General features: G+C 49.7%; 1 protein-coding gene across 1 annotated transcript in view; it reads left to right on the forward strand.

Annotated features, from left to right (window-relative positions):
• SPAG5 (sperm associated antigen 5) overlaps positions 1-19514 on the forward strand; it is a 374185-nt gene that overhangs the window by 45305 nt on the left and 309366 nt on the right. The window contains exon 5 of the mRNA XM_082245996.1: positions 6158-6277. Within this exon, the coding sequence (XP_082102122.1) occupies positions 6158-6277 (120 nt within the window). The remainder of the gene's footprint in view (positions 1-6157; positions 6278-19514) is intronic.

Genomic DNA, 19514 nt, shown 5'->3' on the forward strand with positions numbered 1-19514 from the left:
ATGGGGCAGTCCCTGGGGGTATACACCCACTCATCAGCGAGCGTGTGCAGGTCGCAGCTCCACACTAGGTCTCACTACGACATAGTGCCTACTGGATGGGGGCTGGCCTGCGAGTGAAACTCCTCGCCAGGATGCACATGACCTTGTTTGTCTTGAGTCGCAGCGTACCCCTTTGCCATCAGCACCCCCACCCCGGGTGTAGAGGTGGTCTGTCCAGAGTGGCGCCCACCTGAATGTCGTTGGTATGGTGCATAGTGCCCCCCCTCCCCCATATCTATTGCAGTCTCGGGGTGGACATGGGCCCCTCCCTGGGACATTCGGACCCTCGGGTTATCCCCCATGTCCCCCCCTTGTATGTGGGGTCCCTAGGGAACTTCCCCTAGCGACCATCCAAGGCTCCCCCCTCAGTTCACCCTCCCCACTATTTCATAGGGGGTCCCCACTATTTCATAGGGGGTCCCCACCTTAGTCTGGTACGGTAAAGGGGCTGTAGCAGGAGATGGTGGCCCTCGGGGGGGGGGGGGCATGCGTGCCGCTAATCGCACGATCCACTGGTGAGGGTCCCCTATGCCTGATGACTGCTGGATCTCTTAGGGGATCCTGTAGACCGCAGGTGTGCCGCGGATGACGCCATTTTCCAGTAGATCAGCAGTATTAGGCTCGGCAGCCATCTCTTAGTAATGTCCCATTGCAATGCATTGGGCAGCCATTTTGTTGTGGCCTCCCCATTGAAATGCATCAGGCGGCCATTGTCTCGTAGTCCGAGAACAAAGTACAGCAGTGAGTGGCAATGCTTTAACTCTAGTGCTGACCCAGATACTTCCTCTTCCTGTGAAGATCTTTTTTCTGCACATTTCTGGCCGGCTCTGCTTTCCCTGATATTGGGTGGTGGTGAGTCAATTGGGGTCCCTGTAGGTCGCTCTCCCACTGCTATATTGCAGTTTAGTGTGCTGAGACTTGTATCACCGCTGGTGATGCTGTGTGGGGCCTTTTTTTGCAGTATTCTTAAAGTTACACTGTGCTGTCCCTGGGATAACCTGCAGTCCCAGGAGCCAGTATCACCTACAGATCCCCTCCTTGGTGTTGTGGCGACCTCCGGGTCGCAACCCTTGTCTGCCCTAATGCCCGTTTTGGAAAGCCTTGTCAAAAGTTGATTTGATCCTAAAAAAAGGACTAGTAAAATGCTCCCACTGCCCTCACCTGCCTGATCCTTGTCTTCAGATTCTGAGGTTGATATGGCCGCCACGGACGCGAGTCGCCTTGAGGGGTCTGCATCATCGCACTCTGATGGCGAGGATAAACTATCCTCAAATGTGGGAAAACGCGCTGATGGAGGCACTTAGCGACAGTGCGGGAAACTCTAAAAATGTCGGATGATTCTACAGTATCAGGGACGCAGGTGTCTTGTGGCACACGCAAATCCAAGAAGTAGGGCAAGGTTTTCCCTTGTCCAGAACTTTTTGACAAAATTGTCACTGAACAGTGGGGGTGCCTTAAACACGTTTGTGGTGCTGAAGCGCTTTAAGGGGCGCTACCCCTTTGCGGACGCTGTAGTTAATAAATGGACTGTTCCACCGGAGGTGGACCATTCAGTCTCCAGACAGAACAAATCTACTGTGGTCCCGGTGGAGGAGTGTCCGGTCTTTTAAGACCCTGTTGATATAAGGATTGAGACCCTGTCCCGCCACTTACATGTGATAGCGGGTTCAATGCTTAGACCAGTCTTTGCTATCACTCTGGTGTCCCAGACCATAATCGAATTGGCAAAGTTACTAAAAAGTCATTTGGAAGCAGAACAGCTTCCCCTTGGCCTTGCAGAACGAACGGACAAAATGGTCCAAGCCTTACTATTTATATGTGATGCGGCCCCCCTTGCAGCTAGACTTTCAGCGGTAGGGGTGACCATTAGACGCATGGTGTGGCTAAAAAGCTGGTTTGTGGACCAGCTTCTAAAAAGGCTCGGTCATATCTCCCATTTACAGGGAACCCCTTCTTGGTTCTTTGTTGGATGAACTTATCAAAGGGCTTACAGGTGGGAAGTGTACTCTTCTTCCTCAGTCCACTAAGGGCAAGTCTCCGTGTCACAGATGGGGCCCTTATTTTTCAGCACACAGGCGGCTCTTTGGTGCCCCTGGCACGCAGGAGAAAGGATCTAAGCCATTTAGATCATCTGGGGGTTCCAAGAAGACGTGGTCGGGTAAGCCGAGAGCAGGTCCCTCCAGATCTGCAGACAAGTCTCCTGCTTTAAGGGGCGCCCTCACCTGTAACTGGGGTGAGGGGACGCATTTGTTTCTTTCCAGAACCATGGACCTCCTTGATTCAGGACAAATGGGTCCACTAACTGATCCGATCGGGTTACAAGATCGAATTCAGGTCTCGACTTTCGGACAGATTCTATCTGCGCCTATCTCCAGATTGGCTAAGGGATCTATGAGAGGTGGTACAAGAGCTGCTGTCACAAGGGGTGATCGTGCCAGTTCCCTCCCGGGAACGCTTTCAGGGGTTCTATTCAAACCTGGTCACTGTTCCCAGGAAAGAAGGCAAAGTGCGTCTAATACTGGACCTCAAGGCTTTAAACTGGCTTGTGTGGGTACAGATGTTTTGAATGGAGTCCATTCGCACGGTAGTGGCGTCCCCACACCAAGGGGACTTGTTGGCCTCTATCGATATCAAGGACGCATATCTACAAATCCCTATTTACGCTGGACACCAGCGTTTGCATCGCTGTAGGAGAGGAACATTATGAATTTGTGGCATTACCCTTTGGTCTCGCCTCTGCTCCCAGGGTCTTCACCAAGGTGTTGGCTCCGGTATTGGCATTATTGCCACAGCGGGGAATAGCGGTACTGGGGTACCTGGACAATCTCTCAAGAGCAGACTCCCATTCAGTGCTGTTGGGCGACTTGTCAATCACGGTACGGACTCTGCAATAGTTCGGTTGGAACATCATTTTTAAAAAAATCTCCTCTGGTCCCATCTTCCAAACTGGATTATCTGGGACTGACACTGGACTCAGCGAGGGTGTTTCTCCCACTGGAAAAGCTGCAAAAGTGGCACAGGGCGATTCGCTTGCTGTTATCCAGCAATCTGTCCTCTCTGCAGACTTTCATGCGAGCGCTAGGTCTGATGGTGTCTACCTTCGAGGTGGTTCCGTTTGCTCAGTTCCACATGAGACCTCTGCAAAGAGAAATTCTTGTCAAGTGGAACAAGGATCCAAAATCTTTGGACAATCTTATTCAGCTGAGTCAAAACGTAAGATGTGCTCCACTGTGGCTTACGTCAATCAAGGGGGCACCAAGAGTGTCCTGGCTGCCCGGGAGGTGGCAGAGATCCAAAAATGGGCAGAAAACCTTGTTCCGTCTCTCTCCACCATGCATATCCCTGAAGTGGAAAAATTGGCAGGCAGATTACTTGAGTCGGGTGTTGGATCAGAAGGAATGGTCCTTTTCACCTGTAGGTGTTTCACCTGCTGTCCGGTGGGGGACACCCGATGTGGACCTGTTAGCCTCTTGGCTCAACAAGAAAGTACATAGGTTTGTGGCTAGGTCTCAGGATCCTCTGGCCGACGCCACAGACGCACTGGTGGCTCCTTGGAGTCAGTATCGGCTGATCTACGTGTTTCCTCCGCTAAAACTTCTGCCACGGCTTCTGCGCAGAATAGAGGTGGAAGTGATTCCAGTCATTCTGGTGGCTCTAGACTGGCCTCGCCGGTTTTGGTACGCCAATCTTGTTAGGTTGGTCGCTGATGTTCCTTGGAGACTTCCTCTCAAAGATCTGCCGTCTCGTGGGCTGTTTTTCCATCCTGCTTTACAGCCGCTGGTTTTAACGGCATGGCTGTTTGAAAGCCGGTTATTGAAAGATGGGGGTCTTTCTCACTCCTGATTCCTACACTGTTGAAGGCTAGGAAATCTACCTCTAGGAAGATTTGTCATCGTACATGGAAAATGTATATCGCATGGTGTGACTTGATAAAGGTGCATCCATACTCCTTTTCAGTGGCTAGGATTTTGGCCTTCCTCCAGAGAGGGGTTGAGCAGCGGTTGGCCTTGGGTACTGTAATGGATCAACTGGCACCCCGACTGGGTACCTCCATTGACAGATGCTCCTAGTGCTTCCCTAGGGCTCCAAGCACTCCACCAGACACCATAACCAACTCAGACCTCACGAACCGCCGCAGCTTGGTTGGGGTCTCGCCGTCTCCTACCCACCCTGGACCTACCACAAGGCTCCAGGTTCCAGTGGGTGAACCTCTTTCCCCAGAGGTGAAGCAGGCACAGGAACAGAAACAAGCTCTTACAAGAGTTTGTCAAGAAAAAGAGGGGGAATTGGGCGTGTAACGGGACTTTTTTCTCTTACAAGAGTTTAGTGATGATTCAAGGAAGTATGAAGAGCATAGCAATCCCTTGTAGCAGATTCCCCCAATAAGAAACAGGACTCAAGATTTAGGATGAAGTAGAACTATTTATTGAACAGTCACACAGAATTTATATACAGCATGGACCTCCCCCTCCTAATCATAATCCCACACACAGGTCAAGGGTTGCCTGATTACATTATCATATGCAGATGAAATTGTATACAGAAAAAGGATTAACCCAAACTAATTTTCTAGCCATCTGGACAGAACAATGTGAGGTCATTAACATTTAACAATGGGACAGGCAGACTTAACACAATACACATTATCTCAATATACAAACAATAGGGCAAGCCTGGGCTTGCTGGAAAACGTTTATTCTTTATGACGAAGGACGGGCCTTGAGTGGGTCCCTTCCGCAGCCCGGGGCCTGAATGCGGACAGGGTCACCCGCATGGGACGAACAGGCGCTCACCCCTTCGCTGTCAACACTCCATACCCTTTTCCCTACCTGCCTATGTTGCCCTCCTGCCCTTCTTTTCCTCCCTTCTTTCCCTGACACCCCCTTTTCCCTATGTTCCCGAGTTGTAGCTTCCTTCTCTTCTCTCGCTCTTCTTTCAATGTTTGGTCCGTTTGGTTTCAATTTTACATGTATTCTCTTGCATGATACACCGAACCCATGAATCACGCTGATTATAGTCCTCATTTGAAATGCTTTTTACACTGCGGACTCCAATCTCGGTGACCTGTATCTTGAATGTTATGTATACCGGTATAAATATTCCTTAACTACTAGGTCATTGAGACTAGGTCTCTTGAACTTTATAGCGTTCATGTTTGTTGACTCTTTTTATTCTGTTTCTCGATGCACTTTGTATCTTTTCAATGTTTAAATAAAGAATTTGAAAAAAAAAAATTAACCTTTCCCTGTGAAGGCGCATTCTACTATGGCGCTGAGTTCTTCTTCGGCTTTTCACCATCAAGCATCAGTAATACAAATTTGCAAGGCGGCAACTTGGTCGTCTGTGCACACGTTCACAAAATTCTACAGAGTAGCTGTGTTTGTATCCTCGGATGCTTCCTTTGGCCGCAAGGTTTTTGCAGACTGCTGTTTTAAGAGAGAATTTAGTCTCTTTGAGGGTGTATGTTGTTTCTAGGTGAGCTCCAGTTTTTATTGGATGAGCTCCATGTTGCCTGGTTGGCTAAGTTTAGCTTTTGGGAATTAAGTTCTTTTCTGCATTGTTTTCCTAACCCCTCATGTTAATACTGCTTTGGGACATCCCAATGGTTAAGAATATGGAGCTGCGTCTGTCAATGAACGATAGAGAGAACTGGATTTTTGACTTACCGTAAAATCCTTTTCTCTGAAGTTCATTGACATACGCAGCACCTGCCCCTCTATATATGAGTTGTGTTGGCGTTTATTTTCTTCTGACACTGCTTGCAACAAAACTGAATGCCTATAGCAGAGTGAGTGGGTGTATACCCACAGGACTGCCCCATAGGCGTGGTAAAGACTTTTCCTGCCTAGTGTCCTACTCCTGTAGGGGGCAGCATAACCCAATGGTTAAGAAGAATATGTAGCTGCGTCTGTCAATGTCTGAACTTCAAAGAAAAGGATTTTACGGTAAGTTAAAAATCCTTTTTTTTTTTTATTGTGTCTTTATTGGGGAGTGTATCCCTCCCTTCCTGCTCTGTCGGATTCCCTTCAATTTGACAGAATAGGATGCAGATGGCAAAAAAGTTTGGCTAGGGCTGTACTTCAAGTTGGGTAAAACAAATTGTGTATTTTTTTTTTAGGAGGAACGCTATTACCACAATTTATATTTGAAAACGCTGAGTAGACAGCAGTCATTGCAACGCTGCCATGAGGATGAGAAGCACTTACAAGAAGTTCTCCAAGAAGCCACTGAATCCTTGGTAAACACACATTGATGCAAATGTAATGTTGCTTGCTTACGCAATCCAAAGCAACAGGTTTACTGTAATGTATAATTCTTACTGTAACCACTGCTCTGTTCAGCGAAAAAAAAAAAAAAAAAAAAAAAGAAACCACGAGTCTTTGCTTACATAGGGCTATGTAATTAAAGCTTAATTCCAGCTACAAAAACTTTCATTTAAATATATTCCTCAACTGCAAAGGATATAAATTCAATCTGTATTCACCAAATACCTTTGCAAACCCAGATATTAACTTGTTAAAGAGTGGTGACCTCATCACTGTACTGCACTTAGACTAGGCAGAGCTGTGGCAGGGACCCATCAGATCCCACCTCTACAGACTGCCTGTAGAAAACTAAAGGAGAGGGGGGTGGATATAAGACCAGTCATTATGCACAAGGATAGAAAGCAGTGACTGGTCTTACAGGAAGCCTTCTACACAATGGAATAAATCCACACTGAAATTAACAAATATTTCTCTTACGTCCTCTAAGTCATCACTATTGGATATTGACTTCCTATCCGTAGGAATAGCTAGGCATATAGACTTAGTCAAAAGGCATTAGCATATACACACCCATGGGGGCTGTCCCACTGGTCAATACCCCCCCTGCATCACCACTCCCAACTCAGTTTTACTTTGCCTAGCGTCAGGAATAGTCAGGCTACCTTGTGCTGGGGCTTCAGTCTCAGCCTTCCTAATCTTTTATTTTGATTTTCTTTTGAAAATGTTAGTTTTTTTCTCTTACTTTACTAGCTGTTTATTTTGTCAGCTCTAGTGTCTTCTCTTCGGATGAAGATGGATCATGCGGTGCTGGGATTCGGACTGACCGCCCTGGTTCTCCGGGGCACAGAGGGTCAGATGGACCCCCAGCCCGTCATCGAGCGTTCAGCTATGGTTCGCCCTGGCATTAAGAACGACCCATCCCTGTTCGCTGCAGGGATGCAGCCGTGAGGTGGCTACCTCACAGGACTCGTCTGCGCTGCTGCAGCGTTGTGTCCCTGGCTCACGTCACTACCTGTCAGAGGACAGAGGTTGATCCGTGCATAGAGGCTCCCCCACGCCATCTGGTACAGGTAAGTACTTTCTGTGTGGGGCCTCTGTCGGGGGTGGCAGTCTGTGTTGCTGTGTGTCCCCATGTCTGTGCCTGTGTGACTCCCTGTGCGATCCCTGTAGGGGTTCGCTTGTGCAGATCTGTATGTTTGCCGGGGGTCCCTGTCCCTGTGTCACCTTAGGTGCATGTTTGAGGGTGCAGACGTTTGTGCGGCGACCGCAGCGGGGAAAGATTCACGCGGTCTGCCATCTTTACTGTGGGCACACGTGTATAGCTCTTCCGGGGCGATTATACATGTCATTTTGGCGCCATCCGCCGCCATTTTGTGGGCGGTGGAACGATCGGTCCGACCGCATGTCGGCGGCCATTTTGGCGTAGCCTCCAATGCATTCCTATGGGGCAGCCATTTTCCCGGGGTCTGGCTTTAGTCCAGCCCTCTCCAGCAGCATTCCATCATCAGCAAGGACACTGGTAGCAACGCTCTGCGGGCTCTGTAGGTTATCTCTTGGTTTTCCCTCTGTATATCGCTTCTGGCTCAGTTTCTTTTCTCCTTTTGGGGGTCTTTCATCACTGTTGCAGTAGCGGTGGGCTGCGCACACCGCAGCGCTGTTAAGAGGGGACAGTACATCTTTTTTGCACTGTAGTTTGTTTTCTGATAATTTGAGCCATGGTTTCTCAGGAAAGCAAGTTTCCTCCAGCTCTAGTGGGGGGGTCCCAGTTCTCCTGTGGCCCCGCTGTGCCCCACTCTAATTGCGGTGGCGAATAAGGAGCTGCTGATGTCTGAACGGGCTGCGAGTAGGAGTCCCAGATTATCTCTCTCTTCTGATTCAGATGGGGATTTGGCTGCTGCTGCTGCGAGCGTGCCCTTTTCAGGGTCCCGCTCATCCTTGGACCCCTTGGGGTCTGAGGGGGAGGCTGTGATGGAAGGGGTTGATGCCCCCTCCCCGAGGTCGCCTGCAAAACGGGCGACCATGGATGATTTGATTGTTTCTGTTAAGGACACCTTACATTTAGAGGATGAGCCCTGTCCTCCGGGCGTTGTGTCCCCGTTTGGGACGCACAGGACCCGCAAGTCTCCGCAGGTTTTCCCTGCCCAGAGGATTTCCATGGCACTGTTAATGAACAGTGGCCCACGTCAAAATGTCCATTCCTGGTACCTAGTCGGTTTGGGTTGCTTTATCCTTTTGATCCGGCTACGGAATCACGATGGTGTGTGCCTCCACAGGTGGATCACACTGTGGCCGTGCTGAACAAGGCTACCTTGGTTCCTACTGAGGATGCCCCAGTTTTCCTGGCGTCCCACACACCGGCGGTTGGAGTCCCTATCTCGCCATTCCTATACGGTGGCGGGTTCATTGCTCAAACCCGTTTTCGCGTCCGTTCTGGTGGCTCAGGCGGCTGCTGATTGGACTAGGATGCTTAAGCGCAATCTTGTGTCTGCTGGTGTTACACCTGCCCGGCTGAAATTGGTGGATCAAATCCACCAAGGAGTCATGTACTTGTGTGATGCAGCTTTGGCCGAGGCTCCCTTAGTGGCTCGCCTCTCTAGTGTCGCGGTGCTTCAACGGCGACTGATTTGGCTGAAGAGCTGGTCGGCCGACCAGTCCTCAAGGGAGACGGTTGCTGATTCTCCCTATGCTGGCTCTCGCCTTTTTGGCGAGGCATTGGACACCCTGGTAACAGGCGTCACGGGGGGGCATGTGCTCTATGATGCCCCAGAACCCGAAGACCAAGTCTTTTTGAGGCAGGCGGGGTTCTGCGTCTGGTTCTAATCGGGGGTCCTTTCGTGCCTTTCGCAACAAATCCAAGGGCAAGCCCTTCAAAGCCCAGGGCACCCAGAAGAAGCCCTGGGCAGGTGAGCAGGAGTCCGGCAATGCCGGCTCGGCGGGTCAATCCGCCTCTACCTGAAGGGGCGCCCTCACCCATTTCAGGGGTGGGGGGACGTTTGCGCGGTTCCCTCCGACCTTGGCTGCTCCGGCTATCGGACAGGTGGGTCCGGGAATTCGTTCGATCGGGCTTCCAGACCGGATTCCTTTCCCGGTCGGTGGACAGATTCTTTCCCTCCAATCTTCATCTGCTTCTGGGGCGTCTGCAGGACTTGCATCACTCGGTGCAGGACCTTCTTGCTCAGGGAGTGATTGTCCCGATAACTCATCGGGACAGGTTTCGGGGGTTTTTATGTTCGAATCTGTTCACTGTGCCCAGGAAGGAGGGCAAAGTGCGTCCTCTTCTGGACGTGCAAGCGCTGAACCGCTTCAGGCGTGTTCGGAAGTTTCGAATGGAGTCTTTCCGTTCGGTTGTGGCCTCCTTGAGTCCAGGAGAATTCCTGGCTTCGGTAGATCTGAAAGATGCGTACCTGCACATCCCTATTTTCGAGGGTCAGCAGCGGTACCTTCGGTTTGCTATCACAGAGGACCACTACCAGTTTGTGGCGTTACCTTTCGGTCTCGCTTCGGCACCCAGGGTGTTTACCAGGGTGTTGGCACCGGTCCTGGGCCTACTGCGATCGGTCCATCACGGTACAGACGCTCCAAGAGTTCGGTTGGACCATCAACGTTCAGAACTCAGCGTTGTCTCTGTCGCTTCGCCTTCCCTATATGGGAATGGTTCTGGACTCTGCTCAGGCAGAGGTGTTCTTGGCGGAGGACAAGCTCCGGACTTTGCGGGACGAACTCAGGTCCCTCAGGGACAATCCGTCCTCGTCACTCAGGACCTGCATGCAGGGCCTGGGGTTGATGGTGTCAGCCTTCGAGGCGCTTACCTTTGCCCAGTTCCACACGCGGGCTTTCCAGACGGAGATCCTGGCCAGGTGGGACAGATTTCCTCAGTCCTTGGATCTGGATGTCTCCCTGAGTCGCCAGACCAGATTGGCTCTTCTTTGGTGGATCCAGTCCCCGTCGGTGGCAGAAGGCAAGTCCTTCCGTCCGTTAGTGTGGACGGTGGTTACCACGGACGCCAGCCTGTCGGGCTGGGGTGGAGTCCTGGGCAACTTGTCTGCCCAGGGCACTTGGTCGGAGGAAGAGTCCTCCCTCCCGATAAATGTTCTGGAACTACGAGCAATAAAACTCTCTTTTCCAGTGGTCGGACCGTCTCCAGGGCCTGCCTGTTCGTGTACAGACGGACAATGCTACCGCGGTGGCTTACATCAACCACCAGGGGGGCACCAGGAGTGCTCGTGCGGCCCGGGAGGTGACCGACATTCTGTCTTGGGCCGAGACTCATGTCCTGGCGATCTCGGCAGTTCACATTTCGGGTGTGGGAAATTGGCAGGCCGACTGTCTGAGCCGCCCGACCCTGGACCAGGGGGAATGGTCCCTACACCCGGAGGTCTTTCAGATGCTGTGTGCGAGGTGGGGATCCCCAGACGTGGATCTGTTCGCATCCCGGCTAAAGCGAAAGGTGGAAAGATTCGGGGCAAGGACGCGTGATCCGTTGGCGGACGCCTCGGATGCGTTAGTGGCCCCTTGGCATCGGTATCATCTGATGTACGCCTTTCCTCCGGTTCCTTCGCAGATTGGTCTCGGAACCGCACATGGTGATTCTGGTGGCGCCGGACTGGCCTCCCCGGTCCTGGTACGCCGACGTTGTTCACCTGGCACTGCGCCTCCGTGGCGCCTGTCTCTGCGGGAAGATCTCCTGTCTCGGGGTCCGATCTTCCATCCTGCTTTACAGTCGCTGGCTTTAACGGCCTGGCGGTTGAGACCCAGGTCTTGGAGGACAAGGGTCTCTCCCCTGAGGTTATCCCTACCCTAATCATGGCTAGGAATTCCTCCTGGTAGGGTCTATTATTGTACCTGGAAAGCCTATTTCACCTGGTGTGAGTCCAGGGGGTTCTCCCCTCGTTCTTACTCGGTGTCGAGAATCTTGGCTTTCCTCCAGTCTGGAGTGGATCAGCGCCTGGCGCTGGCCACGATAAAGGGCCAGGTGTCTGCACTGGCTGTTCTTTTCCAACACCCTGTGGCGTCTCATTCCTTGGTGCGCACCTTCGTTCAAGGTGTGCGACATTTGGCTCCTCCCAGGTAGGAGCCATTACCTCTGTGGGACTTGAACTTGGTTCTGTCCGCGTTGCAGCGTGCTCCCTTTAAAAGTATCAGGGAGATGCCGTTACCTCTGCTGTCGAAAAAGGTTGCTTTTCTGGTGGCGATCACTTCGGCTCGCAGGATCAGACGGGCCATTGAACAGGCTTACGCCTTGAAGGAACGGGTTCTGCCCTTCCCTGTTAAGGCACACTCTACCTGGTCTTTGAGTACTTCCTGGGCCTATTGGCATCGGGCCTCGGTGGCCCAGGTGTGCAAAGCGGCGACTTGGTCGTCGGTGCGCACTTTTTCCAAATTCTACAAAGTAGACGTTCTGGCATCAGCTGATGCTTCTTTTGGCCGCAAGTTCTCAGTGCGGCTGTGCCATGTTGGACCCTTGAATTTTCTCTGGGTCCCTGACTGTTGGCATTTGCTTTCCTGGGCTGTTGCTCCTGTTGAGCATTGTTTTTTTCTGTTGCCCAGTTGGTTCTTACGGTGCACGTAAGATTCCTTTCTCTGCTGTGGGTACTGCGTTGCCTTTTCTACGGTTGCGTCTCCCACCCCTCATGTCTATACTGCTTTGGGACATCCCAATAGTGATGACTTAGAGGAGGCAGCGACTGTCGGAGGACGTAAGAGAAAACGGAATTTTTGTAAAATCTTACCTGTAAAATTCCTTTCTCTGAGTCCTCCGACAGTCGCCGCCCCCGCCCCTCTTTTGGGGTTCTTATTACCTACTGCTATGCTACCAAACTGAGTTGGGAGTGGTGATGCAGGGGGGGTATTGACCAGTGGGACAGCCCCCATGGGTGTGTATATGCTAATGCCTTTTGTCTTTTGACTAAGTCTATATGGCTATCTATTCCTACGGATAGGAAGTCAATACCCAATAGTGATGACTTAGAGGAGGCGGCGACTGTCGGAGGACTCAGAGAAAGGAATTTTACAGGTAAGATTTTACAAAAATTCAGTTTTTTTTGTACAGATCTGGATAATCTACAAAAAGTACACCAACATTAAAGCGGAGTTCCAGCCTAACCGCACACTCACCTGTCCCGCGATCCAGCGATGCGCCGTCTTCTCCCTCTCTGCTCCGCGGCGCCGGCTTCACTGATGTGGGCACCTGGCTGTGACAGTTTGCGGCTTCACAGCCGGGTACGCACTGCGCATGCGCGAGTTGCGCTACGCGTTGTGATTGGCCGGCAATCTTCTGGGACCTCTGACATGTCCCAGAAGATTGCAGGGAGGGAGGGGGAGAGGAGAACTTCCGCTCAGGGCGCCGCGGCGCTCCGAGCGGAATTGGGAGCGGTTACCTGTCAAAACTAGGTACCCGCTCCCCCCCCCAAAAAAAAAAAAATGACATGCCAAATGGGCTATTTAAAGCGGAAGTTCCACTTTTGGGTGGAACTCCGCTTTAAATTAAGAATACACATGTGTACATTTGTTTACCTCAGAGTTCTAAAGAAAAGCTTTAGGCCCCTTTCACACAGGCGGACCGTTCAGATCCCCCTGTCCGTTTTTTTGGCGGATCTGAACGGTTGCCCCATGCATCTCTATGGGGCATCGGATGTCAGCGGAGACATGTCCGCTGACATCCGATCCGTCAAATCTGGACGGATTGGAAACCCTATTTTCCATCTGTTCAGCAGATCAGATCGGATGGGATCGGATGAGAACGGACAGACGGAGACCTGACAGCTCTGTCTCCGCACACAGCGCGGAGACAGAGCTTCCTTCCGCCTGCTCAGCAGGGGATCGGTGGATCAATCCCACGCTGAGAAAAACGGAGTCCGCCAACGGACTCTCCTGTGTGAAAGGGCCCTAAAACAGAATCTGTTGATTTGTTTGCTTTCAAATAATACTCCAGTGAAAAAGGTTGAAAAGGGTTCTAGCAATGATAACGTTATCCTCAAGATTTCTTTTACAAAACTGTAAAAGCAATGGTTTAATCCAGCGTTTTTAAGCAAGTCAAGTTTACCGTTTCCCCCTTACATTGCAGACTGGGATCCCACATTGTTCTGTATTTCACTAAAGGAAACCTGATAAATTATATAGTAAGCCATTTCCTAACATGCTTCAAAAAAATGTCATATTTTTCCAGATGTTCCAACAATCACTGTTAAAGATATGTTCAGCTTTCATAACATGTTACATCCATATCCAGGGTGTTGCATGTTATTAAATAAGCAGTTTACGCAGCCCAACAACTCAACCTGTATCTCCAGATTGCAGTGGGGGACAATAAGAGATTTAGAGCTTCACTTTATTGGGTGCAAATACATCCTCCAAAGCCGTTGCAAAGACTTAAGATTGCATGGCTAACCTTGAATGTGACCTTTTGTCACTGGGCTCTGCTTGTGGTGCCAGACCTTGGTGTACTGTTAGCAAATGGTCACTCTTCAGGTCCAGAGCTATGGCACAAATTCTGACCCAGTCTCTGTAAACCCCTATTAGTGTCCTATACTTGTAACCATGGAACTTTCTCATGTCACTTTTTAGACCCAAAGCTCTGCTTTTTTGGCATTTTTCCAGTCATTGTGTACTTTGTTACTGTAGTGCATTTTAATCTTGGCCAAAGTTGATGCAGTTCCTAAGTGACCCAAACTCTGATCACTTAGACATAGATATCCGCAGATATTATGGTTAACGCATCCCAAAGTGTAACGTTTGTATTCTAAATTATGCGATTTATGCTAAATTATGCTAATTATGCTTTCATACTCTTCAGAGTATTAGCCATGCCTACAAAAGTGGCATGACTTTTTGGCTTGACCCAGTCTCTCACCTCATAAAATGAGCAGTGTTTGGGTTTAAACAGTGGAAACTTTTGTTTTTGCAGTTTTCAACCAATTAGCTTTGCATTTTAAACTTCCACCATATTTTCGAAGTACTGGTTCAGCTTAAGAGAACTCTGATGTTGCCTGTAGGGTGGAGTGTTGTGCGTGTGTTAACCGTCTATTTGGGAACTTAATATGGGTAATTGGTTCGCTTCCTCGCTTCATTGACCTGGTCGCCTCTATCCCTCTTTAACTTTGTCTGTTTGGGTTTTTGAGTATACAAGAGGTTTTCTATAGTGATGCACTGAAATTTCAGCCGCCGAAAATCATCGGCCAAAAAAAGCATTATGCTGAAAGATAATGGCTGCCGAAAACGGCTGCGATTTTATCTTGCTTATGGTGTGTTTTTCATCAGTCACGTGACATAAGAATTGCATCAAAACCGCACCGTGAGTGCATTTTTGATGCATTCTTGCTGCGTTTTCAATGCATTTCAATGGGGAGCTTGTTTTTTAATTGACCAAAAATTTATCAAGCAGGATTTTTAACACTGCTTGAAAAGGTGGCATTAATGTTCGACAATGAATTCATATTCATTTAAACTCAGGGTATTTAATTAAAATGTTGAATATAATACAATTATTTATAAAAAAACATACATATTTTCTCTAATCGTCTACCAGGGCAGCATTTGAAAGTAGACTCCTCCCACCTGTAACAGGGGACCCAAATATCCACCATTATAAAATTGTCAGTCATTCCTGCGTGCCTCTTTTTTTCTCATCGTTCATCGACAGACGCAGCTCCTTATCTTCATGACTTATAGGGTTATGCTCTTCCTTCTAGGAATAGGCACTAGGCAGGAGAAAAAACATAATCGCGCTTATGGGGGCTGTCCCTGCAGGCATAACCCGTCAGACTCTCATCATCAAACAGTTTGTTCTGCCTAGTGTTAGGCATAGCATCTAGCTGCCTGCTGGGACTTTGGTCTTAGCTGTAACAGGGAAAGTTTGTAATTTTCTTTTATTTCTTTATTTTTTAACTAGTTAGTTCCTGCGGTTTCACACTGGATAATATAGATCCTTAAGGTCTCCCAGCCTGGCCAGCGAGCGTGAGCAGGTTATAGTCCAGAACTAGGCCTCACCACAACAGTGCCCCGATGGATGGGGATGAGCCTGCGAGTGGACCGTCTCTCACTGGGACACATCGACCTGGAACACCCTGAGTCGCAGCTTCTCCTTGGCCAACAGCACTTCCATCCTGGGTGGGAGGTGATCTGTTATGGAGTGGCGCCCACTTGGTACCATGGTATGGTGAGTAAAATTGTCCCCCCAAACACCCTTGGTGGTCGAGGGGCGGGCCCCTCCCTGGAATGGTAGGACCTTAGGGGCTCCCTCAGTTCCCTGGCAACCCGGAGGACTAATCTGGTGTAAACCTTGGCTTTCCCCTACCCCTAGCAGGTTTTACCTTGAGGGGGGCGATAAATGCAGCCGTTATGGCGCTTATTTGGGGGGGGTGGATTGTCCTGGGTGGGTCCCTGGCTAGGGACCTTTTAGATGCCTATTGCTCTGGGACCCCTTTGAGGGGCCCTAGAGACCATATGGGATGCTGTTGGGGCCGCCATTTTGCTGTGGTTCATTATCTCTTTGTTCCCATTAGTTTGAATGGGCAGCCATTTTCTATACTTCCCCCATTGAGAATGTATGAGCGGCCATTTTTATGAGGTCCGTGGGATGGACAGGCATGCGGCATGGCTTACAATAAGAGTCAAAGCTTCTTCCTCTTCCTGTGCAGACAGTGTTAGTTTAGTTTTTACACTGATCAGGCTGGATGCTTCTCTGTGGTCTGGTAACGTTCCCGGGTTTCCCTGTGGGTTTTTTCCTCTTCTGCTCTGCTATTATTACATAATAATCAGGGATTGTGAATCCGTAGTAATAGCTGTGGGACCGCGTTTTTCGCGGTCTTAAAGGGACATTAAATTATTTTTTTTTTTTTCTCTTTCATCCACTGACAGACGTAGCTGCTGCTTTAAATCATGGATGGGTAATAAGCCCCTCCCACTAGGAGTGACCAGGTAGAGCCAAAGGCTTTGACACGCCCAGAGGGGCAGGGTCCCTACATTATTACTCCTGGCCTCACCATTTCATCTTCAGTTTTAGCTGCCTGGTCTTAGGAGTGGCCAAACAGCTCCCAGCTGGGACCTTTTGTCCTAGCTCTGTTTTAAACGTCCTAAAGGGAACCTTTTTTTTATTTTATTTTTTTGTTGCTGCTGACTCCAGTTCCTGTGGAATGCCGGCTGGGTTTCGGACTGGCTATTTGAGAGCCTTACGGCCTCCCAGTTTGTGCCAGCGAGTGCTTGAAGACCGTAGCTCAGCTCTGGGTCTCCATAGCAACTTAGCGACTATAGTCTCACGGACGGGTACTGACACCCCTCCAGGACACACACAACTGGCATGCCAGTGTTGCAGCATGGCCCTTGGCCAACAGCGCCCTCACTGCGGTGCACAGGCAGTCTGTCAGGATGGATGCACACCCTCAGCAGCGTGGTCCTGTAAGTACAGTCCCCCCTTCTGGTTAGTGGGCCTGGAGCGGAAGTGGGCTTCTCCATAGGAGAGTAGGACCCTTGGGTACCCATACCTCCTACCACCCTTCTCCACTATGAGGGGTCACCTGGGACCTTCCCCCCTCCTACCCTGACCTCTCCCTACCCTGGGCTCCGGACCCCCGGGACACTTTTAGTGAGGGGTCGCCTATGTAAGTCGCGTCAGGTGCTATACCGGGTAGTGGATGGTGGGGGGAGGCCTCGGAGGGGGGTACATGGTTTGCGCCTCATACCGCTACCTTGGGGGGGGGGGGGGGGGGTTTCATCCACCGGGATGACCCCCGCCAGGGCCCCCAGGCCTGTTGGTAGGGTAGGCCTCACTAGGCCCGAGGTCACGTGCTCATTGGCGCAAAGCCGCCACTTTGCTGTGGCCTGCAGCCTTAACAGGCCTCGGCAGCTTGGCTGGGTATCCCATTCACTGTAATACCGGTGGCCATTTTGCTGGAGCCGGAGACAAAAACAGCACAGGAGCTTCTGGCTCTTGTGGGCGGGGGGCGTTTCCTTCTCTTCTCCAAGCTGCTGATGGACCTTGCTGTGTTCTCCATGTGGTAACTACTCTAGAGGAGTTTAATTTTCCTGGCCTTCACCTTTTCATCTTCAGAGGGGTTTCAGGCCTTTAGGCGGCTTAGGATTCTCCCCCGGAGTAGCGCTGCATGCATCGCGATCGCTTCTTAAAGGTGCAGTGCCCGCCGGTAGAGGTGGACTTGCTGGGGCCTGTGGTGCTTTTGTAACCTCACTTAGCCTCAGGAGCGTTAATCTTTGGCGATTGGGTGCGGATTGCTCCCTCTTAGGCCATTGCTCCTGTTTTCTGTTTAACCTCTTGCGTTGCAGGTTCCGGTGTTTCCCCGTTTCCCTCTCTGCTCTTTACATTCTTACTGTGCAATCCTACTGTTTGGCCATATGTCTAACATGGATTCCCCAAGTTTGTCTGCAACCCCCGATGTATCTAATGCTCATGATGTGACTTTGTCTGTGATGCAAGTTATTGCGGCAGCATTTACTAAGAAACGCCCTCGTCTGTCTCATCTCAGACCTAAGATTCTGTGGCCGATATGATCGCCGGCGATGCAAACCCCCTTTTGGAGGATGCGTCCCAGCATTCAGACTTTTCTGACACGGAAGAGGATGTTTCCACACCCGCCTTGGCACAGGAAAAGGCGCTGGTAGATGCTTTGATATTCTTAGTGAGGGACACCCTAAAAAACATAGATGCGATTTCTAAATCGCAAGGAGCCTCTGTATCCTTTGGATCCCTCAGGGCAAAGAAATCAGCCAAGGTTTTCCCTTGTCCCAAAGTTTTGTCCTCCTTAGTGGAGGAACAATGGCGGCGACCTTATCGCACGCTTGCAGTTCGCAAACGTTTGGCTAGACGCTACCCGTTTGAGGAAGAGATCTTGCGCAAATGGACGGTCCCCCCCCTCAGGTGCACCCCTAGATATGCAGTATTCACAAGGCCACGGTTTTACCGGTGGCAGAATCCTCATCTCTCCTTGATCCGGTTGACAGACGTATTGAGGTTTTATTCCGACACCTGTATACGGTAGTGGGGATCTATTCTCAGGCCTGCCCTGACTACCATTCTAGTCTCTCAGACTATGTTTGAATGGGTAAAGGCTCTGAGAGAGGCACCGATGGTAACCCCGTTACCGTCTTCTGCCCCGGAACTTGCTGACCAATTATCGCAGACTCTGCAATTTGTATGCAATGCTAACCTGGACGTTCTTCCGATCGAGGCCATAGTGTCAGTGGTAAGTATGCTCATCAGACGTGCGATCTGGCTACAGCACTGGTTTACTCAAGGGGGAAATCCTGCGCTAAATGATGATATATATATATATATATATATATATATATATATATATATATATATATATATATATATATATATATATATATATATATATATATATATATATATATATATATATATGGAATCAAATAATATTTAGCAGCTAGAACACTGGACCTATAGAAATCCAAACAGAAATGTGTATCAAATAGTGCAGCGCTAAATGGTAACAATAATGACTATATTGCTAAGAACAACAGTGCAGTGAAGTCACATAAAAAATAAACGTCCATGAGAATCATGAATCCCAAAAACATGGATCTGAAGTGGAGAGCAGAAAGTTCAAAAAGAGGGTGAGATCCCAAGATGTGGTGAGCAGAAAGAAAACACCCGTGGTGAATGGATAAAGGTGGCTGCTTACCAAAATGAATGGACCCCCAAATTAATGGACAGGTCAATCAAGCTTGAGACAATAACACTCAGAGTGGACTCTTTCCTCCACAGACACTGATACGGATCACCTCCAGCAACTTCTTAACTCTCCACAGTATAGCATACAGTCATGGTCCAGTTTATAATAGCTCCGATATTAGTGGAAAACAGGATGGAAAGGAAGGAGACCATAGTGTAATCCAGCAAAACTGATCACTCAAAGTTTATTAAAGATTATACTCACATCACATAAACAGATAACAGGCAAACCTCATGAATCGCGGCGTCCCGCGGTAGTGTAATGAGCTGTGTAAATAAAACTTTGAGTGATCAGTTTTGCTGGATTACACTATGGTCTCCTTCCTCCTTCCTTTCCATCCGGTTTTCCACTAATATCGGAGCTATTATAAACTGGGCCATGACTGTATGCTATACTGTGGAGAGCTAAGAAGTTGCTGGAGGTGATCCGTATCCGTGTCTGTGGAGGAAAGAGTCCACTCTGAGTGTTATTGTCTCAAGCTTGATTGACCTGTCTATTAATTTGG

This window comes from Pelophylax lessonae (genome assembly GCF_965119305.1).
Source record: "Pelophylax lessonae genome assembly, chromosome: 2".
NCBI classification, from domain to species: Eukaryota; Metazoa; Chordata; class Amphibia; order Anura; family Ranidae; genus Pelophylax; species Pelophylax lessonae.